Raw genomic sequence first — 24607 nt, 5'->3', positions numbered from 1 at the left:
GAGGATCTAGATACCTTTGCTATCCTCTCTGGATTAAAACCAAATTATGATAAATGTACCATATTACGTATTGGATCACTAAAAAATACACATTTTATATTGCCATGTAGTTTACCAATTAAATGGTCTGACGGAGATGTGGACATACTCGGTATAAAAATCCCAAAAGAAAGAAATGATCTCACTCCAATAAATTTTTATAGAAAGTTAGCAAAAATAGATAAGATCTTGCTACCATGGAAAGGAAAATACCTGTCTATTTGTGGAAAAATCACCCTAATTAACTCTTTAGTCATATCACAGTTTACCTATTTGCTTATGGTTTTGCCTACACCTAGTGACCTGTTTTTTAAATTATATGAACAAAAAATATTCAATTTTATTTGGAACGGCAAGCCAGATAAAATTAAAAGGGCCTATTTATATAACGAATATGAATTCGGAGGGCAGAAATTATTAAATATTAAAGCATTAGACCTCTCACTAAAGGCATCGGTCATACAAAAGTTATACTTAAATCCAAACTGGTTCTCTAGTAAACTGGTACGAATGTCTCATCCTATGTTCAAGAAGGGCCTTTTTCCCTTGATTCAGATTACACCTGCTCATTTTCGGTTGTTTGAAAAGGAAATGATCTCCAAAATATCCTTATTCTTTAAACAAGCCTTAGAAAGTTGGTTGCAATTTCAGTTTAATCCACCTGAAAGGACGGAACAAATAGTACAACAAATATTGTGGTTAAATTCAAATATAATAATTGATAAAAAAACTGTATTTATCGAAGAAATGTTTAAAAAGGGTATAATTTTTGTGAATGATATCATAAATAGGACTGGTGGAGTTATGTCACACATGCAGCTAACACAGACATATGGAAAAGTCTGCTCTACCCAAAATTACAACCAATTAATTGCAGCATTACCACAAAAATGGAAGAGGCAAGTAGAAGGGGAAAAAAGTAAGGAACTTGTATGTCGGCCCTGTATTAAAGAACAAAAATGGTTAAAGAAAAGTGTGATAAATAAAAACATATACCAATTTCATTTAAGGACCAAAAAACTAACAGCTGTGCCATACAAATTGCAAAATAGTTGGGAAGAGATTTTCGATGTACCCATTCCATGGCACATGGTTTATGAATTGATACGCAAAACAACGCCGGATTCAAAACTTCAAATTTTTCAATATAAATTACTGTACAAAATTCTTGCAACTAATAGAATGTTATATATATGGGGTATACAATCTTCCCAGCTCTGCAGATTCTGTTGTGAGGAGGCAGAGTCATTAGATAATTTATTTTGGTATTGTCCATATGTAGCTCGTTTTTGGTCACAGGTCCAGGAATGGCTGAAGAATTGCAACATTTGCCTAAAACTAACGCTACAGATAGCAATACTGGGGGATTTGAAAAGCCATAGTCAATCAATCAATAATATAATAATTATTTTGGCAAAGATGTTTATTTTTAATTTACAATCTGTAGAAGCTATGAGAATAGGAAGGTTCAGGTCTTTTGTGAAGCATCACAGCACAGTTGAGAAATGTATGGCAAATAGAAATCCGAAATGGATGATGTTGGAAGATAGATGGGAGGGGTTGGGTGGAGCTGAAGGGTGGGACTAATAACAAGATAAACAATATAGGGCATACGGGATCTGTGAAATGTGTATAGGTGCGGAGCTTTTGTGAAATAGCACAGTTACAAGTGGAAATAAAATTGGATGGACAACAGAAATAGAGGAAGGACTAAGAACAAATAAGAGAGAACTATTGTAAAGTGGACTGTGTCTGTAAGATAGGTATAAGATGTAGAAATTGAAGGTAAAAGCAGAAGTGTTTATAAGTTTACTCCAATTGGGGGATTGGTGGTAGGGTCGCGGGGAATAATAATAAAGGCATATTCTTTAAAAAAGTATGTATGTCTATATAGGTATGTGTATGTATATATGTGTATATGTATGCATACGTGTATGGATATATATATTTACCCCAAAAAATATGGGGGAATGGAAATGATGCAGACAATTACATTGGAAGCAACATTCTTTCCGCAATACTAAGCTGATCCACCCCTAAAAAAAAGAAAAAAAAAAAAAAAAAAAAAAAAAAAAAGAGCAAGGAGCTCTCCAAACAGGTCAGGGACAAAGTTGTGGAGAAGTACAGACCAGGGTTGGGTTATAAAAAAATATCAGAAACTTTGAACATCCCGCGGAGCACCATTAAATTCATTATTAAAAAAATTGGCACCACAATAAACCTGCCAAGAGAGAGCGGGCCGCCCACCAAACCTCACGGACCAGGCAAGGAGGGCATTAATCAGAGAGGCAACAAAGAGACCAAAGATAATCCTGAAGGAGCTGCAAAGCTCCATAGCGGAGGTTGGAGTATCTGTCCAAAGGACCACCTTAAGCCGTACACTCCACAGAGCTGGGCTTTACGGAAGAGTGGCCAGAAAAAAAGCCATTGCTTAAAGAAGAAAATAAGCAAACATGTTTGGTGTTCGCCAAAAGGCATGTGGGAGACTCCCCAAACATATGGAAGAAGGTACTCTGGTCAGATGAGACCAACATTTAGCTTTTTTGCCTTCAAGGAAAATGCTATTTCAGGAGCAAACCCAACAGCTCTCATCCCCCCGAGAATACCATCCCCACAGTGAAGCATGGTTGTGGCAGCATCATTCTTTGGTGGATATTTTTTTCATCAGCAGAGACTGGGAAACTGGTCAGAAGTTGAGGAATGATGGATGGCACTAAATACAGTCAAATTCTTGAGGGAAACCTGTTTCAGTCTTCCATAGATTTGAGACTGGGACGGCGGTTCACCTTCCAGCAGGACAATGACCCTAAGCATACTGCTAAAGCAACACTTGAATTGTTTAAGGGGAAACATTTAAATATCTTGGAATGGCCTAGTCAAATCCCAGACCTCAATCCAATTGAGAATCTGTGGTATGACTTAAAGATTGCTGTACACCAGCGGAACCCATCCAACTTGAAGGAGTTGGAGCAGTTTTGCCTTGAAGAATGGGCAAAAATCCCAGTGGCTACATGTTGCCAAGCTTATAGAGATATACTCCAAGATACTAGCAGCTGTAATTGCTGCAAAAGGTGGCTCTACAAAGTATTGACTTTGGGGGGGTGAATAGTTATGCACGTTCAAGTTTTCTGTTTTTTGTCTTATTTCTTGTTTGTTTCACAATAAAAAATATTTTGCATTTTTAAAGTGGTAGGCATGTTGTGTAAATCAAATGATACGAACCCCCAAAAAATCTATTTTAATTCCAGGTTGTAAGGCAACAAAATAGGAAAAATGCCAAGGGGGGTGAATACTTTCTCAAGAAAAGGGAAACCAGTGAAGAAAAAACGCCATTGGAAATACAACCCATGTTAATGGTTATTTATTTTCCCTTTTGTACTTGAACTATTTGCACATAATATGACATTTGAAATGTCTTTATTATTTTGGAACTTTTGTTGGTGTAATGTTTACTCTTCCTTTTTGTTGTTTATTTCACTTTTGTTTATTATCTATTTCACTTTCGTTAGCAATGTAAACATATGTTTCCTATGCCAATAAAGCACTTACATTGAATTGAAAGAGAGAGGGAGATGGATGCAGAGAGAGAGAGAGAGGGAGAGAGAGAGAGGGAGAGGAAGATGGAGGGAGAGAGATAGATAGGGGTGGGGGAGGGAGATGGAGGGAGGGAGGAAGGCAAGAAAAGGAGGGAAATATGCCAAAACATGAAAATAAGCATAATATCTTAACAATGAATTTCTGCACCACCAGACCAGATCATACTTTACCCACCAGCATGAGGACCCTTACACTGTAATTCTCCTTGGGGAGACGTTACAGTATGCTAGCTCTGAAAACACTTAACGACAGCCCTGCATAATCTGTCAGTGCAATGGTTCGGAACGACCACTGTTTGGCACCAGGGGTCAAGTCATCATTTTCAAATTCTGAAAACGTTCCAGTAGTCCACCCTGCCATACCTAGAACATCAGAACCCAGTTCCAAGACCCAGCAGCATCTGTCTGACCCTGGTTCTAACCACAGAGAACGCAGCCAACATGTGCCACGTCTGTTAAGGTTCACCAATCAGAGGGAGGAGCTCCTGGCTTTGCCTGAACAAACACACAGTCAGGAGGGATGTTATGTAGCAGGTGGCCCGAGAAACCGAGTCAGATCATCACCCCTCCCACATCTCCTGCAGGGTCTCCTAAGGCTGAGGTCACCTCCACACAGACAACCTACGCTAGCTCACACACACAAACACACACACGCACGCACGCACGCACGCACACACACGCACACACATACACACATACCGAACATAAATATAAATGCAACATGTAAAGTGTTGTTCCCATGTTTCATGAGCTGAAATATAAGATCCCAGAAATGTTCCATACGCACAAAAAGCTTATTTAGCTCAAATTTTGCACACAAATTTGTTTATATCCCTGTTAGTGAGCATTTCTCCTTTTCCAATATAATCCAGCCATCTGACAGGTGTGGCATATCAAGAAGCTGATTAAACAGCATGATCATTACACAGGTGCACCTTGTGCTGGGGACAATAAAAGGCCACTCTAAAATGTGCATTTTTGTCACACAACACAATGCCACAAATGTCTCAAGTTTTGAGGGAGCATGCAGTTGGCATGCTGACTGCAGGAATGTCCACCAGAGCTGTTGCCAGATAATTGAATTATAATTTCTCTACCATAAGCCGCCTCCAATATCGTTTTAGAGAATTTGGCAGTACAACCAAACGACCTCACAACCACAGGCCACTTGTGCTGTGAACAGAGTGCCCCACGGTGGCGGTGGGGTTATGGTATGACCAGGCATACGCTACTGACAACAAACACAATTGCATTTTATCGATAGCAATTTGAATGCATAGATACCGTGAGGAGATCCTGAGGCCCATTGTCGTGCCATTCATCTGCTGCCGTTCATCATGTTTCACCATGATAAGGTATCTGTGACCAACAGATGCATATCTGTATTCTCAGTTAAGTGAAATCAGTAGATTCGATTTCCTTAAATGAACTGTAACTAAGTAAAATCTTTGAAATTGTTGCATGTTGTGTTCATATTTTTGTTCAGTATACATAAACACACACACCTCCTCCTTTTTCAAACCGGTTCTTGGACCAGAGGTGGGGAGTGGGGGTCAGAGGGGGTTGGAGAAGAGAGGAGAAGAAAACAAACTGCATGGAGCTTGCATCGCTAAGGGCAACGGCCAATCAAAGGGGTTGTCAGTGGTTGCACTTGCTGAATAAATGACCCCGCCTTTGACAGGAAATTCCAAACAGCCATTTTAATTCTGATCAGGCTTCAAGGAAGTGGAAAGAATAAAAACACATCAATTATAATGACAGGAAGTCTGAGATCACATGGTCACCAGCTGGAGCCAACAGAGGGATCAAGGAGCCAGGAGAAGATGGTGGGAGAAGGGGAAAGGAGGGAAGGGGAAAGAGGAAGGAGGAGAGAAAAAAGAATACTCTCAGATTCCATGCAGAGAATGACATGAGGTTCCATTTTGTGAGACAATACTACACTTACAGTAACTGTCATTTCTGTACAGACCCAAGTGCTTGATGGTAAGGAGGACCAGAACAGAGCAAATAAGTGGGATAGAATCGATGCTTTACATTATGGCTAGCTACCACACAGTGTTATACAAATACTATGCTGGCATTGTTATTGGCTTGGTCCATATGGATATGTTTGGCGCTCTTCTCAACCTCTTTCTCTCTCTCTCTCTCTTTCTCTTTATCTCTCTCTCTCTCTCTCTCTCTGTCTCTTTCTCTCTCCCACTTTCTCTCTCTCTCTTTCTCTGTCTCTTTCTCTCTCTCTCTCTTTCTACAGTATTTCTCTCTCACTCTTTCTTTCTCTCTCTCCCACTTTCTCTCTTTCTCTCTTTCTCTCTGTCTCTCTCCAACCATCTGCATTTCATATAGTTTTTTGGACTCTTCCTGTGGACTCCATATATAAAAAATAAAAAAAATGATTTGGTTGAGTATTATATCCCAGCACATGTTCATAATAACGGTAAAGTAGCAGTTGGAACACACTAAGGGAAACAGGTCACAAAGCATTAGCTAAACCAACTTCTTTAGTTGTGAATGTGGAATTATGTGGAAGCCAATAATTTCCTGAATCCCTAGCCACATGAATACTGTGCTGAGAATGAAAAATTATATCTATAACAAAGTAGCCCTTTCCTGCAGTCAATGACCAAAAGCACCCTCTTTGGCCTCATGGGTGGAATGTTTTTCATATTTTTCATAATTTCATCATCAATAAACATTATGTTTAAAAAAACGCTGAAAATCCAGTGTTTCTATGTCAAGCGGTTTTGTTATATTTCAGTCTTCTGTGATGTATATAAAGTGTAATATTAAGATGCAAAATCTAAATGTAATACATTTTAACTCTAATATCTGACATGGTAGAGGTGTCTTCTTTTTTTTAAGCCCATAACCATGTGTGTGAGGTGTATAATTTGTTTCAAAGTAGCTTTGTTTAAGACGGAGGCTCCTCCTGCACCAGCTATGGTCGGAGAGGACACACGGCCGACCGGTGCTGGAAGAGTCCTTCTGGGAGTCGAGAGGGCAGGCAGAACACTTCTCGGTCACCCCAGGTGAGTCAGCATCAAACTCACCCAGAGCCCCCTGTAGGTCACATGTTTGTATACATTTTTTTCTTGATTTTTTTCCCTCTTCCCAGCATAAGGCGCTAGTCGATTCAGGTGCAGCTGGGAACTTTATGGATCGTTGACTCGCCCTCAAGCTGGGAATTCCGTTGGTGCAGATAGATCTCCCCTTCCCCGTGCACTCCCTAGATAGCCTGCCATTAGGCTCAGGGCTGGTCAGGGAGGCCACGGTTCCACTGGACATGGTGATGCAGGGGGATCATAGGGAGCGGATTAGTCTCTTCATTATCGATTCACCTGCGTTTCCAGTGGTGCTGGGGGTTCCTTGGCTGGCCAGTCACAATCCCAGGATTTCGTGGAGACAGGGGGTTCTTCAGGGGTGGTCAGAGGAGTGTTCAGGTAGGTGTATGGGAGTTTCCATTGGTGCCACTTCGGTGGAGAGTCCAGACCAGGTTTCCACTGTGCTCATTCCCCCTGAATATGCCGATTTGGTTATCGCTTTCTGTAAGAAGAGGGCGACTAAATTACCACCTCATCGACAGGGGGATTGTGCGATAAACCTCCAGGTAAACGCTGCGCTTCCCAAAGAGTCACGTGTACCCATTGTCACAGGAGGAGACGTTGGAGAAATTCCTCGAGTTTTTTTTGTGAAAAAAAAAACTAGGGAGGTTTGCGTCCGTGTATTGATTATAGAGGTCTCAATTCCATCACGGTGGGGTTCAGTTACCCGCTACCTCTCATCGCTATGGCGGTGGAATCATTTCACGGGGCGCGGTTTTTCATGAAACTGGACCTCAGGAGCGCGTATATTCTGGTGCGTATTCAGGATGGAGACGAGTTGAAAACCTCGTTCAGTACCACATCGGGCCATTATGAGTACCTCGTCATGCCGTATGGGTTAAAGAATGCTCCAGCCATCTTTCAATCCTTTGTAGACAAGATTCTCAGGAACCTGCACGGGCAGGGCGTGGTTGTATATGTCGATGATATCCTGATCTATTCCGCCACACGCGCCGCGCATGTGTCTCTGGTGCGCAAAGTGCTTGGGAGATTGCTGGAGCATGACCTATACGTTAAGGCTGAGAAGTGTGTGTTCTCCAAAAGAGCCGTCTCCTTCCTGGGTTATCACATTTCCACCTCGGGGGTGGTGATAGAGTGTGACCGCGTTAAGGCCATGCGTAATTGGCTGACTCCAACCACGGTGAAGGAGGTGCAGCGGTTTTTAGGGTTTGCCAATTAATACCGGAGATTTATCCGGGGTTTTGGCCAGGTAGCGGCTCCCATTAAGTTAGGTTCTATTTCTCTTCCTGTTCGGTGTGCGCCCAGAGTAAGGCTACTAGGCACCTTCCTAGAGGGAAGTTACAGCCCCTCCCCGTTCCACAACGGCCGTGGTCTCACCTGTCGGTAAACTTCCTTACCGATCTTCCCCCGTCTCAGGGGACACCACGGTTCTGGTTGTTGTGGATCGGTTTTCTAAGTCCTGCCGTCCCCTCCCGTTGCCCGGTCTCCATAAGACCCTACAGACTGCGGAGGCTCTATTTACCCACGTCTTCCAGCACTAAGGGGTGCCGGAGGACATCGTCTCTGATCGGGGTCCCCAATTCACGTCCCGAGTGTGGAGGGCGTTTATGGAACGTCTGGGGGTCTCGGTCAGCTTGACCTCTGGTTATCACCCCGAGAGTAATGGACAGGTGGACGACAGAAGAAGAGCGCTGACCGCCACTGCAGTGAGGCCCCCGTGTTCGTACCGGGGGACAGGGTCTGGCTCTCGACACGAAACCTACCCCTCCGCTTGCCTTGCCGGAAGCTGGGTCCGCAGTGTGTAGGGCCCTTCAAAGTCCTGAGGAGAATAAACGAGGTGTGTTATCGATTACAACTCCCTTCCTATTATCGTATTAACCCCTCGTTTCATGTGTCTCTCCTCAGGCCGGTGGTAGCTGGTCCCCTGCAAGAAGGTGAGGTGCCGGAGGTCCCTCCGCTCCCTCTGGACATCGAGGGGTCCCCGGCGTACACAGTACGTGCTATTCTGGACTCGAGACGCCGGGTGAGGGGCCTGCAGTACCTCGTGGACTTGGAGGGGTACGGTTCGGAGGATAGGTGCTGGGTACCGGTGGGGGACATCTTGGATCCGTCAATGTTGAGGGTTTTTCATCTCCTCCATCCGGATCGCCCTGTGCCTCGTCCTCCGGGTTGTCCTCGAGGCCGGTGTCGGCGTGCTGCGGGAGCCGCGCGTCAGGGGGGGGGGGGGGTACTGACACGACTCCTACCGAAGGTGGCTCCCCTTCCTGTTCGGGTGGTGCTCGGCGGTCGTCCTCACCGGCCTACTAGCTGCCACGGATCCATTTTTCCCTTTTCTGTTGGTTTGGTCTGATTTGTTTCACCTGTTTCTTGTTTAGACTTTTAGTTTGGCTATTTAAGTCGGTAGGCCCGCCTGCTCTTCGTGCGGGCTTGATTATTCCCACTTTGTATGTGTGGTAGTACAATCTTGGTTTGGTTCCTGTTTTGGGCATTTGTTTTATGACGCTCAGTTTCGTTGTATATACTATTTTGCCTGGTGCTGATTAAAGCTCTATTCCGAACTTTCTGCCTCCTGCACCTGACTCTGCACCCACTACGCACCCACTACGCCTTGGCCCTGAATTAGCCCACCGCAGTAAAAGGTTAACACTTTATCAAACAAGTATAATTAAATTAAATTGACCAATTTCACATTAAATGTACCAAATATTCCAAAACATTTTCTTTCAAACCAAATCCAGACTAAACAGCATCCAAATGTAGTGTCTCAGTTCTAATTTAGTCTGATAAGACAGACAGAGACGCAGAGAGAGACAGATACAGCCACCATTCCAGGTGATGCTCCTCTCCTCTGACAGCGGCAGCCATCTTGTATTACCCCCAGACAGTCACTCTGCATCTACTTAGAGCTGGGAGTCAATGCGGTGTCTGTTCTCTCTGATTCCAGGCAGCTAGAGTAAAGACAAGCAGGCAGGCATCTCTTTTTAAAAAAGCCTCCTCCTGCTCTCTCTCTCCTTGTCTTTCATTCACTCTCTGCTCTTTCTCATTTTCACTCCTTCCCTCTCTCAGCAAATGGAGGGCTGTGTCGGTGAAATGGATATAAATCACTACAGGTTTACAGACTGTGGATCAAGCCAGGCAGTAAGGCCTACAGCCCATCTGACAGTAATGGCAATCAGATCAATGTGGCCTTCTCTGTTTTCACATGGTTTTAATGTAATCATAAAAAATATGAAAAGGGTTCAACTGTAGAGTATGTGTTGTTTTTATAGTTTTTTAGAGGGTATGTTGTAAAGAGGGAGAAATCGAGAGAACGATAGTGCTGTGTTATGTCGATTATAAAATACTCACACACACACACACACACGCACGCACACCTTACACACTCACCCTCAGACAGATGGGTAGTACCAGTGATGGGCGTCTGCGTCTCTTTGCAGTACGACACCACCTCTCTGGGTAGGAAGTCCACCTGTGTGATCTTAGACGCTCCCAGTCTATGCATCCTGCGCCTGGATGGAGTGAGACAGGAAGTAGTGGGTCACAGAGCACTATGGGTACTGTAGTACATCATGCTACACACTTCAGCACTGCTGACCGACACACACACACCGGTACACACACACACACACACACCGGTACACACACACACACACACACTGGTATATTCATGCATAAAACACTGAGACATTTAATATGGTGATTCAGTCCTTCGCGTCTGCAGTACCTCATCAGGGCTTAATTCAGTAGGGCATAATGTTGTGGGACTGTCAGATAGAAATATATTGCGTAGAAAAGCCATGTCAATCTGACATGTAGAGTAAGGACTTAAGTCAGCTCTATTCATGGTATTTCTATCTGCTTGTTTCACATCTCTGAATACACCCCTGGTGTTCAGACAGGCCTTCTCTGATTGAACCACACACTGCCCCAAGAGGAGTAAGGATAGAGAGAAGGAAAAAGGGAAGGAAAGAGAGGAGAGGAACCGGTATGTACCCTAGCTCGGAGTCATCCTGCAGCTGCAGAACAGAGGGGTCAGTGTCCCACTGCAGGGTCCTCGGGTGGGCAGCAGGGGGCGCAATGGAGGGAGGGAAAACACATGCCAGGTTAGGAGGTGAGCCACAGCAGTAACCCACAGATAAACACATACTGAGCTGGGTTGGGGTACATTTCCGTTAATTTCAATTCTGTTGAATCAGGAGATTACTTGAGATTCCAAATCCTCTTTTCAATTAGGATTTTTCCAATCTTGATTTGGAATTTAAATTGATTCCTTGATTGACTGAATTGGAACAGAATTGAAACTTACCACACCTTCACACACACATGCACACGCGTGCACACACACACACACACATGCCTAACAGAATAACTTTAGACACAAATACACATGCAAGGGCACTGAGACATACAGGACAAACATAATGACTTATAGGGGACATAACAGTTGGGTAATTCAATGTGGAAAATGTTTAGGTTTTAACATGTATCTAGTATCTATCTTCCTGTTATAGATTCTTGGTAAAATATCAGAAGATCTATTTGATGAATATGAAATTATGGTGGGACAATGTACAATATTTGTACAAAATGCCATGGTAATATGAAAATGGTTTAAAAACTATGTATAGAAATATGTATAGAAATATGATTTATCTGTTCTTCAAAATCCAAATGGTTGGACAAATATAAAATGATCTCTCTTATGTTGGACAAAATGCAACATAATGCAACATAATGCAACATAATGCAACCTAATGCAACATAATGCAACATAGTGCATTATGTGCAGAAACATAGTGCAGAAGCTTTACAACTAGATATGTTGTGTTTGCGTCTTTCATATTCACTACCAGTCAGAAGTTTGGAAACACCTACTCATTCCAGGGTTTTTCTTTACTTTTACTATTTTCTACCTTGTAGAATAATAGTGAATACATAACAACTATGAAATAACACACTTGGAATCATGTAGTAACCAAAAAAGTGTTAAACAAATCAAAATATATTCTATATTTAAGATTCTTCAAAGTAGCCACCCTTTGCCTTGATGACAGCATTGCACACTCTTGGCATTATCTCAACCAGCTTCATGAGGTAGTCACCTGGAATGCATTTCAATTAACAGGTGTGCCTGGTTAAAAGTTAATATGTGGAATTTCTTTCCTTCTTAATGCGTTTGAGCCAATCAGTTGTGTTGTGACAAGGTAGGGGTGTTATACAGAAGATAGCCCTATTTGTTAACAGACCAAGTCCATATTATGGCAAGAACAGCTCAAATAAGCAAAGAGAAACGACAGTCCATCATTACTTTAAGACATGAAGGTCGGTCAATATGGAACATTTCAAGAACTTTGAAAGTTTCTTTAAGTGCAGTCGCAAAAACCATCAAGCGCTATGATGAAACTGACTCTGGGTTGGAGCCCCCCCTTGGTTTGTGCCGTGGCGGAGATCTTTGTGGGCTGTACTCGGCTTTGTCTCAGGATTGTAAGTTGGTGGTTGAAGATATCTCTCTAGTGGTGCGGGGGCTGTGCTTTGGCAAAGTGGGTGGGGTTATATCCTTCCTGTTTGGCCTTGTCCGGGGGTATCATCGGATGGGGCCACAGTGTCTCCTGACCCCTCCTGTCACAGCCTCCAGTATTTATGCTGCAGTAGTTTATGTGTCGGGTGGCTAGGGTCAGTTTGTAATATCTGGAGTACTTCTCCTGTCTTATCCGGTGTCCTGTGTGAATTTAAGTATGCTCTCTCTAATTCTCTCCTCTCTTTCTTTCTCTCTCTCGGAGGACCTGAGCCCTAGGACCATGCGTCAGGACGACCGGGCATGATGACTCCTTGCTGTCCCCAGTCCACCTGGCCTTGCTGCTGTTCCAGTTTCAACTGTTCTGCCTGCGACTATGGAACCCTGACCTGTCCACCGGACGTGCTACCTGTCCCAGACCTGCTGTTTTCAACTCTCTAGAGACCGCAGGAGCGGTAGAGATACTCTTAATGATCGGCTATGAAAAGCCAACTGACATTTACTCCTGAGGTGCTGACTTGCTACACCCTCGATAACTTCTGTGATTATTGTTATTTGACCATGCTGGTCATTTATGAACATTTGAACGTGTTGGCCATGTTCTGTTATAATCTCCACCCGGCACAGCCAGAAGAGGACTGGCCACCCCTCATAGCCTGGTTCCTCTCTAGGTTTCTTCCTAGGTTTTGGCCTTTCTAGGGAATTTTTCCTAGCCACCGTGCTTCTACACCTGCATTGCTTGCTGTTTGGGGTTTTAGGCTGGGTTTCTGTACAGCACTTCGAGATATTAGCTGATGTACGAAGGGCTATATAAAATACATTTGATTTGATTTGACTCTCATCAGGACCGCCACAGGAAAGGAAGATCCAGAGTTACCTCTGCTGCAGAGGATACGTTCATTAGAGTTACCAGCCTCAGAAATTACAGCGCAAATAAATGCTCCACAGAGTTCAAGTAACAAACACATCTCAACATCAACTGTTCAGAGGAGACTGTGTGAATCAGGCCTTCATGGTTGAATCGCTGCAAAGAAACCACTACTAAAGGAGACCACTAAGAAGAAGATACTTGCTTGGGCCAAGAAACACGAGCAATGGACATTAGACTGGTGGAAATCTGTCCTTTGATCTGATGAGTCCAAATTTGAGATTTTTGGTTCCATACGCCGTGTCTTTGTGAGAAGCAGAGTAGGTGAACGGATGATCTCCGCATGTGTGGTTCCCACCGTGAAGCATGGAGGAGGAGGTGTGATGGTGTGGGGGTGCTTTGCTGGTGACACTGTCTGAGATTTATTTAGAATTCAAGGCACACTTAACCAGCATGGCTACCACAGCATTCTGCAGCGATACGCCATACCATCTGGTTCGCGCTTAGTGGGACTATAATTTGTTTTTCAACAGGATAACGACCCAACACACCTCCAGTCTGAGTAAGGGCTATTTGACCAAGAAGGAGAGTGATGGAGTGCGGCATCAGATGACCTGGCCTCCACAATCACCCGAGCTCAACCCAATTGAGATGGTTTGGGATGAGTTGGACCGCAGAGTGAAGGAAAAGCAGCCAACAAGTGCTCAGCATACGTGGTAACTCTTCAAGAATGTCAAAAAAGCATTTCAGGTGAAGCTGGTTGAGAGAATGCCAAGAGTGTGCAAAGCTGTCATCAAATCAAATCAAATGTATTTATATAGCTCTTCTTACATCAGCTGATATCTCAAAGTGTTGTACAGAAACCCAGCCTAAAACCCCAAACAGCAAGCAATGCAGGTGTAGAAGCACAGTGGCTAGGAAAAACTCCCTAGAAAGGCCAAAACCTAGGAAGAAACCTAGAGAGGAACCAGGCTATGAGGGGTGGCCAGTCCTCTTCTGGCTGTGCCGGGTGGAGATCATAACAGAACATGGCCAAGATGTTCAAATGTTCATAAATGACCAGCATGGTCAAATAATAATAATCACAGTAGTTGTCGAGGGTGCAACAAGTCAGCACCTCAGGAGTAAATGTCAGTTGGGGTGTCTCCTTTGAAGAATCTAAAATCTAAAATATATTTTGATTAGTTTAACAGTTTTTTGGTTACTACATGTTTCCATATGTGTTATTTCATAGTTTTGATGTCTTCACTATTATTCTACAATGTAGAAAAAGGTACAAATAAAGAAAAACCCTTGAATGAGAAGGTGTGTCCAAACTTTTGACTGGTACTGTATATAGCTTCACAAACAGATATATAGAGCTTTACAAACAGATATGTTGTATTTCCACCTTTCATATATATAATTTTACAAGCAGATGTTGTATTTCCATCTTTCATAAATATATACAGTAGCTTTACAAACAGATATGTTGTTTTTCCATATTTCATATATATAGCTTAACAAACAGATATGTTGTTTTTCCATCTTTCATATATATAGCTTTACAAACAGATATGTTGTATTTACATATTTCATATAAATAGCTTTACAAACAGATATGTTGTTTTTCCATATTTCATATATATAGCTTTACAAACAGATATGTTGTATTTACATATTTCATATAAATAGCTTTACAAACAGATATGTTGTTTTTCCATATTTCATATATATAGCTTTACAAACAGATATGTTGTATTTACATATTTCATATATATAGCTTTACAAACAGATATGTTGTATTTACATATTTCATATATATAGCTTTACAAACAGATACGTTGTATTTACATCTTTCATATATATAGCTTTACAAACAGATATGTTGTATTTACATCTTTCATAAATATATACAGTAGCTTAACAAACAGATATGTTGTTGTTCCATATTTCATATATATAGCTTTACAAACAGATATGTTGTATTTACATATTTCATATATATAGCTTTACAAACATATGTTGTATTTACATATTTCATATATATAGCTTAACAAACAGATATGTTGTATTTACATATTTCATATATATATAGCTTTACAAACATATATGTTGTATTTACATATTTCATATATATAGCTTTACAAACAGATATGTTGTATTTACATATTTCATATATATAGCTTAACAAACATATGTTGTATTTACATATTTCATATATATAGCTTAACAAACATATGTTGTATTTACATATTTCATATATATAGCTTTACAAACACATATGTTGTATTTACATATTTCATATATATAGCTTTACAAACAGATACGTTGTATTTACATATTTCATATATATAGCTTAACAAACATATGTTGTATTTCCATATTTCATATATATAGCTTAACAAACAGATATGTTGTATTTACATATTTCATATATATAGCTTAACAAACATATGTTGTTTTTCCATATTTCATATATATAGCTTTACAAACAGATATGTTGTATTTACATCTTTCATATATATAGCTTAACACACATATGTTGTATTTCCATATTTCATATATATAGCTTTACAAACAGATATGTTGTATTTACATATTTCATATATATAGCTTTACAAACAGATACGTTGTATTTCCATCTTTCATATATATAGCTTTACAAACAGATATGTTGTATTTACATTTTTCATATATATAGCTTTACAAACATATGTTGTATTTCCATATTTCATATATGCCAGTTTGTGCCAACAATACAGGACATTGAACCAACACACAATGTATGCATCTTCACATACAGTATACACAAGTCACAATACATGTACACAATCACATTCAGTATACTGTATGAAAGCAGTTCTATGACATATAGAACACCCACATGTCATGTATTAAGAATATATTCTGTTTATACAGTATATGCTTAGTGATAAAGCTGTGCTTGCTTTTGTTTGTGGGGCAATCATTCAGGGTGGCTTATAAACAAACTGGAGCTTTCTCTAAAGTCATCTCCCAAAGTGCAAATTGTGACAGGGTAGCTAGCATTTTTGACCCGCTAAACTTCTCAATGGTACCTTTCAGGAATGGTGAACATGCCCATTACCACTTTAACAGATGCACAATGCTAGTAGAGCGCGGTAAAGCGTCAACTGCGTCACTCGTCCCGACTGTCTTAACTGGGATGACACCCTAAAAGACTGTTTTGTCAGATCTGTCACAGAGAAATGACTTCTATTGAATCATGCGAGTGGAAATCTTTCAAGCCAGTGGTTTAGGGAAACAGCAGGTGTCAGGCAGCAGTCACCCAAGAGGGAAAGAACAACCCTTTGTAGCTTTTTATGCCTGACAGAAACACACCTGCCATAACATTCACTGTCTATCTGTATCACTGTGTCTGTCTGTCTGTCTGTCTGTCTGTATGTCTGTCTGTCTGTCTGTTTGTGTGTCCTGTCTGTGGGCGAAAAACTTGGGCTTGAGCATTCCTTGCTCTGAGTAGAAAATGCTTACCTGTCGCTCTGAGCCTGTGCCTGATGCTTACTAACGCCAGACAACCCTGACCTGAGAGGGGACACAGTCATAAATGAACACACTCAACATGGGACACCGTCACGATGACCAACACACCATGCCTGATGGGGACAATAGAGTTCAATTCTTGAGGGGGATTGTACTCTATTGCGGTTCTGGGGGTCCTTCTCAGTGTCACATATCTGATTCAGTACACACAATTGGACCGGACAGCACACAGTCGCATTTAGTCATCAGTGCGGGTTTGGTGTGTGAGAATGAGATGAACGTCAGCTACTGTATGATGACACATAAGCATGTATGACATGGTTTGAAGCAGTACCACAGCATGACGCCTGGAAACATAGCCTGGAGGCTATGTTCTTCAGAGAAGTGAGAGTTGAATTATGTGCATCAAGTTGATATCTACAGAGCATTCTAGCATGTACAGGACATTTTGTGGCTCACCAAGGATGCTCTCTGAAAAGTTATCCATTTAAAGAACTATCTTTCCCAAAAAAATAGGATTGGGGCTTAAAATACCTTAAAACTAAAGTAACTTGGGAGAGTTTTGATATGGTAAATCAAATCTGAGTCTGATTGATATTCACATCACACAGTTTAGAGATGAAATGTTATTTTGCGAGTTGTGCTTATGTCATGATAGAATGAGATAAATGACAGTAAACAGAGTGTATCAAACCCCACAGCTACAAGACACAACATCCAACAACAACGCTCACTGACATTGGTCCTTACCTATACCTGCAAATCCCATACAAAGAGACAATACAGAGAGATATGTGAGAGAGCTAGAAGCATAGATAAACTGTATGCTTATAGTGTTTTGTCACTTAACTACAACCACCATTTCATTAAAGGAATATTACTCTAACAAATGTTTGACCACTAGTCCAAATACAATCTCCCAAAATGGTGCATGTCAGCAGTCAAGGTAAAAAGCACTTTTTGTTGAGCAAAGACTTGCCTTGATGCATCATATGATGCATTTTTCATGTAGCACTCCTTTAAGCCAGGGGACACAGCCAAAGGGCCAATAGAATACTACAGAAATACTATAGTAATACTACAGAAATACTACAGTAATAATAATATATTGATTTGATATAGTGCTTTTCATTACAAACAAGAATCTAAAAGTTGCTTTGAAAACAAAAACAAATGTATTACTACTGAATCTAAACAGTCAATGATAATCTTTCAGAGAACATCCCTGATGTATTGGATGATAAGCATCATACTCATTATATTATCATCTCAGCAATATTCCAGTTGCTCTTGCCCTGGTCCTAGTCTGGGCCAGTAACTCCCACTCAACCATATGTTATAATAAAGTATATTAACAGTCATATAAACAAGATGGCTGCCTACCTGCCGACTGCGGCCCCATCGGCTGAGTCCTGACTTCCCGTCTCACTGGGGGTGCTGTGTCGGCTCACTGATTTGGATGGGGACATGGGGTTCGGGACTAAATAATGAAAATAACACGTATCCAACATTAAAGGCTGCAGCGGATGGACTGGTCAACCCAAGCAATGCCAGAGAGACAGAGGGTGGCCGAAAGAAAAAACAGGGTGAAATGGTTGAAAGCAAATGAGTGATAAAAAATAATGATGAAATGAAAACACAAAGGGGACAGAAAGTCAAATGGATTCCTCATTTACCATTCAAGTCAAAGCAATCATGGCTTTCATTGGTCATTGGAAGGTTTCATTGCAAAAGCCACTGTTGTACAACAACCACAAGGTCATGTTGCGATCAGGGTGTTGTTCCAATATTGTACCACTAGGGAACACTGACAAATACCTTTTTAAACGTACAGCATGTTGGTAGTGAGATACAGTATGTTTTCAACTGTTGTTATTAAGCCCATCATTTCAATGTGAAAATGTGGATGTTCACATTTATTTGCATACAACAACTCCACCTCAATATCATTGTTTTGAGGAAACTCCTGGGCATAGATAAAGGGCTCATAAAACACTACACTCTTAGAAAAAAGGATTCCAAAAAGGTTATTCGGCTGTCCCCAAAGGAGAAACCTTCTTGGTTCCAGGTAGAACCCTTTTGGGTTCCATGTAGAACCCTCTGTGGAAAGAGTTCTATCTGGAACCAAAAACGGTTATTCAAAGGATTATTTTATGGGGACAGCCAAAGAACTCATTTAGGTTCAAGATACATGTAGTACCACAGATGAGGAAATAAATAAAACAAACAAAACATGGGAAAGTTAAGATGAAATGGGAAAGGTATGAAATTGTTAGAAATAATATTTGAGAGAATGTGCATAACATGATTGAGTGCGAAATTTCACAGAAATGAAATGAATGGGATGACATTTTAAGATTTTCTCACATGTGAATTCAAAAATATTTCCATTTGTTTTGCAATAGACATTGTGAGGAAATAGAAAAGTGGATTTGAGAAACAAGTCATGAGAAACAAGTAATGATCATGTGTAAAAAAACAAACACACAAAAAACACTTGATATTTGAGATGTGTAAAAGTAAAACGGCAAATTCACACTTGTTGCATGCAACAGTAGCAAGCACACATACTGTACGTAGAGAAAAGAACAGAACATACACTAGCGTTCAAAAGTTTGGGGTCACTTAGAAATGTCCTTGTTTCCATGAAAAGATACATGAAATGAGTTGCAAAATGAATAGGAAGTACAGTGGCTTGCGAAAGTATTCACCCCCCTTGGCATTTTTACTATTTGTTGCCTTACAACCTGGAATTAAAACAGATTTTTTTGGGGGGGGGGGTTGTATCATTTGATTTACACAACATGCCTACCACTTTGAAGATGCAAAATATTTTTTATTGTGAAACAACACAGAAATAAGACAAAAAACAGAAAACTTGAGCGTGCATAACTATTCACCCCCCCCAAAGTTAATAGTTTGTAGAATTTTGTGGCAATTACAGCTGCAAGTCTCTTGGGGTATGTTTCTATAAGCTTGGCACACATAACCCCTGGGATTTTTGCCCATTCTTCAAGGCAAAACTGCTCCAGCTCCTTCAAATTGGATGGGTTCCGCTGGTATACAGCAATCTTTAAGTCATTCCACAGATTCTCAAATGGATTGAGGTCTGGGCTTTGACTAGGCCATTCCAAGACATTTAAATGTTTCCCCTGTTGCTTTAGCAGTATGCTTAGGGTCATTGTCCTGCTGGAAGGTAAAACTCTGTCCCAGTCTCAAATCTCTGGAAGACAAACAGGTTTCCCTCAAGAATTTCCTTGTATTTAGCGCCATCCATCATTCCTTCAATTCTGACCAGTTTCAAAGTCCCTGCCAATGAAAAACATCCCCACAGCATGATGCTGCCACCAACATGTTTCACTGTGGGGATGGTATTCTCGGGGGGATGAGAGCTGTTGGGTTTGCACCAGACATAGCATTTTCCTTGATGCCCAAAAAGCTCAATTTTAGTCTCATCTGACCAGAGTACCTTCTTCCATATGTTTGGGGAGTCTCCCACATGCCTTTTGGCGAACACCAAAAGTGTTTGCTTTTTTTTTCTTTAAGCAATGGCTTTTTTCTGGACACTCTTCCGTAAAGCCCAGCTCTGCTTGAAGTGGTCTATGGACAGATACCCCAATCTCCAATGCGGAGCTTTGCAGCTCCTTCAGGATTATCTTTGGTCTCTTTGTTGCCTCTCTGATTAATGCCCTCCTTGCCTGGTCCGTGAGTTTTGGTGGGCGGCCCTCTCTTGGCAGGTTTGTTGTGGTGCCATATTCTTTCCATTTTTTAATAATGGATTTAGTGGTGCTCCATGGGATATTCAAAGTTTTTTTTTATTTTTTATAACCCAACCATGATCTGTACTTCTTCACAACTTTGTCCCTGATCTGTTTGGAGAGCTCCTTGGTCTTCATGGTACCACTTGCTTGGTGGTGCCCCTTGCTTAGTGGTGTTGCAGCCTCTGGTGCCTTTCAGAACAGGTATATATATATACTGAGATCATGTGACAGATCATGTGACAATTAGATTGCACACAGGTGGACTTTATTTAACTAATTATGTGACTTCTGAAGGTAATTGGTTGCACCAGATCTTATTTAGGAGCTTCATAGCATGCACCACTTTTCCATTTTTTTTTTTCAGAATCTTTTGAAACAAGTAATTTTTTCATTTCACTTCACCAATTTGGACTATTTTGTCTATGGCCATTACATGAAATCCAAATAAAAATCAATTTAAATTACAGGTTGTAATGTAACAAAATAGGAAAAACGCCAGGGGGGATGAATACTTTTGCAAGGCAAAGGTTATAAATAATGATTTTTAATTGAAATAATAATTGTGTCCTTCAAAAGAATCCTCCATTTGCAGCAATTACAGCCTTGCAGACCTTTGGCAGTCTAGTTGTCAATTTGTTGAGGTAATCTGAAGAGATTTCACCCCATGCATCCTGAAGCACCTCCCACAAGTTGGATTGGCTTGATGGGCACCTCTTACCTACTATACGGTCAAGCTGCTCCCACAACAGCTCAATAGGATTGAGATCCGGTGACTGTGCTGGCCACTCCATTATAGACCGAATACCAGCTGACTGCTTCTTCTCTAAAGAGTTATTGCATAGTTTGGAGCTGTGCTTTGGGTCATTGTCCTGTTGTAGGAGGAAATTGGCTCCAATTAAGTGCCGTCCACAGGGTATGGCATGGCGTTGCAAAATGGAGTGATAGCCTTCCTTCTTCAAGATCCCTTTAACCCTGTACAAATCTCCCACTTTACGACCACCAAAGCACCCCCAGACCATCACAATGCCTCCACCATACTTGACAGATAGTGCCAAGCATTCCTCCAGCATCTTACATTTTTTTCTGCATCTCACGAATGTTCTGCTTAGTGATCCAAACACCTAAAACGTACGATACGTCTGTCCATAACATGTTTTTTCCAATCTTCCAATGTCCAGTGTCTGTGTTCTTTTGCCCATGTTAATCTTTTATTTATTTTTGGCCAGTCTGAGATATGGCTTTTTCTTTTCAACTCTGCCTAGAAGGCCAGCATCCCAGATTCGCTTCTTCACCGTTAACGTTGAGACTGGTGTTTTGCGGGTACTATTTAATGAAGCTGCCAGTTGAAGACTTGTGAGGCGTATGTTTCTCAAACTAGACACTCTAATGTACTTGTCCTCTTGCTCAGTTGTGCCCCGAGGCCTCCCACTCCTCTTACTATTCTGGTTAGAGCCAGTTTGCGCTGTTCGTGAAGGGAGTAGGACACAGCGTTGTATGAGATCTTCAGTTTCTTGGCAATTTCCCGCATGGAATAGCCTTAATTTCTCAGAACAAGAATAGACGCACGAGTTTCAGAAGAAAGGTCTTTGTTTCTGGCCAATTTGAGGCTGTAATCAAACCCACAAATGCTGATGCTCCAGATTCTCATCTAGTCTAAAGAAGGCCAGTTTTATTGCTTCTTTAATCCGAACAACAGTTTACAGCTGTGATAACATAATTGCAAAAGGGTTTTCTAATGATCAATTAGCCTTTTAAAATGATAAACTTGGATTAGCTAACACAATGTGCCACTGGAACACAGGAGTGATGGTTGCTGATAATGGGCCTCTGTACGCCTATGTAGATAATCCATAAAAAAAATCTGCCGTTTCCAGCTACAATAGTCATTTACATCATTCACAATGTCTACACTGTATTTCTGATCAATTTGATGTTATTTTAATGGACAAAAAATTTGCTTTTCTTTCAAAAACAAGGACATTTCTAAGTGACCTCATACTTTTGAACGGTAGTGCATGTTTGTTCCATTACAGCTCACCATATAAACTCAGCAAAAAAAGAAAGGTCCTCTCACTGTCAACTGTGTTCATTTTCAGCAAGCTTAACATGTGTAAATATTTGTATGAACATTACATTTTACATTTTAGTCATTTAGCAGACGCTCTTATCCAGAGCAACTTACAGTAGAGTGCATACATTTTATTTCATTTTACATACTGAGACAAGGATATCCCTACCGGCCAAACCCTCCCTAACCCGGACGACGCTATGCCAATTGTGCGTCGCCCCACGGACCTCCCGGTCGCGGCCGGTTGCGACAGAGCCTGGGCGCGAACCAAGAGACTCTGGTGGCGCAGCTAGCAGTGCCCTAGACCACTGCGCCACCCGGGAGGACATAACAAGATTCAACAACTGAGACATAAACTGAACAAGTTCCACAGACATGTGACTAACAGAAATGGAATAATGTGTCCCTGAACAAAGGGGGGATCAAAATCAAAAGTAACCGTCAGTATCTGGCGTGGCCACCAGCTGCATTAAGTACTACAGTGCATCACCTCCTCATGGACTGCACCAGATTTGCCAGTTCTTGCTGTGAGATGTTACCCCACTCTTCCACCAAGGCACCTGCAAGTCCCCGGACATTTCTGGGGGGAATGGCCCTAGCCCTTCGATCCAACAGGTCCCAGACCTGCTCAATGGGATTGAAATCCGGGCTCTTTGCTGGCTATGGAAGAACACTGACATTCCTGTCTTGCAGTTAAATCACGCACAGAACGAGCAATATGGATGGTGGCATTGTCATGCTGGAGGGTCATGTCAGGATGTGCCTGCAGGAAGGGTACCACATGAGGGAGGAGGATGTCTTCCCTGTAACACACAGCGTTGAGACTGCCTGCAATGACAACAAGCTCAGTCTGATGATGCTGTGAGACACCACCCCAGACCATGACGGACCCTCCACCACCAAATCGATCCCGCTCCAGAGTACAGGCCTCGGTGAAACGCTCATTCTTTTGACGATAAACGCGAATCCGACCACCACCCCTGGTGAGACAATACCGCAACTCGTCAGTGAAGAGCACTTTTTGCCAGTCCTGTCTGGTCCAGTGACGGTGGGTTTGTGCCCATAGGCGACGTTGTTGCCGGTGATGTCTGGTGAGGACCGGCCTTACAACAGGCCTACAAACTCTCAGTCCAGCCTCTCTCAGCCTATTGCGGACAGTCTGAGCACTGATGGAGGGATTGTGTGTTCCTGGTGTAACTCGGGCAGTTGTTGTTGCCATCCTGTACCTGTCCCGCAGGTGTGATGGTCAGATGTACCGATCCTGTGCAGGTTTTGTTACACGTGATCTGCCACTGCGAGGATGATCAACTGTCCGTCCTGTCTCCCTGTAGCGCTATCTTAGGCGTCTCACAGTACGGACATTGCAATTTATTGCCCTGGCCACATCTGCAGTCCTCATGCCTCCTTGCAGCATGCCTAAGGCACGTTCACGCAGATGAGCAGGGACCCTGGGCATCTTTCTTTAGATGTTTTTCAGAGTCAGTAGAAAGGCCTCTTTAGTGTCCTTTCATAACTGTGACCTTAATTGCCTACTGTCTGTAAGCTGTTAGTGTCTTAACGACCGTTCCACAGGTGCATGTTCATTCATTGTTCATGGTTCATTGAACAAACATGGGAAACAGTGTTTAAACCCTTTACAATTAAGATCTCTGAAGTTATTTGGATTATTATGAATTATCTTTGAAAAACAGGGTCCTGAAAAAGGGACGTTTCTTTTTTTGCTGAGTTTATATGATTTTTTTTTATACGGTTTCTGCCATAGGAATAAGAATGAATAGAACGGACTTGTAAGCTCTAACGCTGGTAATTAACTCGTAAATTCATGAATACACTCGCAATGGCTGCCTGGTATTGTGACGCAATCATTTCCACAGTATAACATTTCCAATAATTTTGTTATACTGCATCAACTGATGCTAGATTGCCATGGTAATGTAGAATGTTCATTCAAATGATGCTAACTGATGTGGCTCATGAAATGGAATGTATTTTTTGTCATTTCAGTTGAGTTGACTCAACAAATCACAGCACAGATTCAAGGGTAAACGTCTTGATTTTACTTCCTGGCATGGGTACACTCAAAATGGCTGCCAGTCTACCCATTATGACATCATTGAGTTGAATGGAAATGCCCTTTCTATTCATTCTCATTTCTATGGTTTCTGCCTCACAGAAACGCTAACTTTAGCTTTGTTTGAGG

The 24607-nt window shown here is 41.7% G+C and overlaps 1 protein-coding gene across 7 annotated transcripts in view; it reads right to left on the bottom strand.

The window, feature by feature from the left end:
* The window catches only part of LOC129830838 (cytoplasmic dynein 1 intermediate chain 1-like), a 131749-nt gene that overhangs the window by 104797 nt on the left and 2345 nt on the right, over positions 1-24607 (bottom strand). For 4 of the 7 annotated variants that reach the window (XM_055893616.1, XM_055893611.1, XM_055893612.1 and 1 more), the window contains 4 exons: positions 17962-18109; positions 16570-16620; positions 10688-10747; positions 10082-10203 (listed from right to left, as the gene is read on the bottom strand). In XM_055893616.1, coding sequence (XP_055749591.1) covers positions 10082-10203; positions 10688-10747; positions 16570-16620; positions 17962-18109 — 381 coding nt within the window. The remainder of the gene's footprint in view (positions 1-10081; positions 10204-10687; positions 10748-16569; positions 16621-17961; positions 18110-24607) is intronic. The other 3 variants (XM_055893614.1, XM_055893613.1, XM_055893615.1) reach the window with 3 other exon arrangements.

This window comes from Salvelinus fontinalis, chromosome 32 (assembly GCF_029448725.1).
Source record: "Salvelinus fontinalis isolate EN_2023a chromosome 32, ASM2944872v1, whole genome shotgun sequence".
In the NCBI taxonomy this organism is placed as follows: domain Eukaryota; kingdom Metazoa; phylum Chordata; class Actinopteri; order Salmoniformes; family Salmonidae; genus Salvelinus; species Salvelinus fontinalis.
This window is presented reverse-complemented; position numbering and strand designations above follow the sequence as displayed.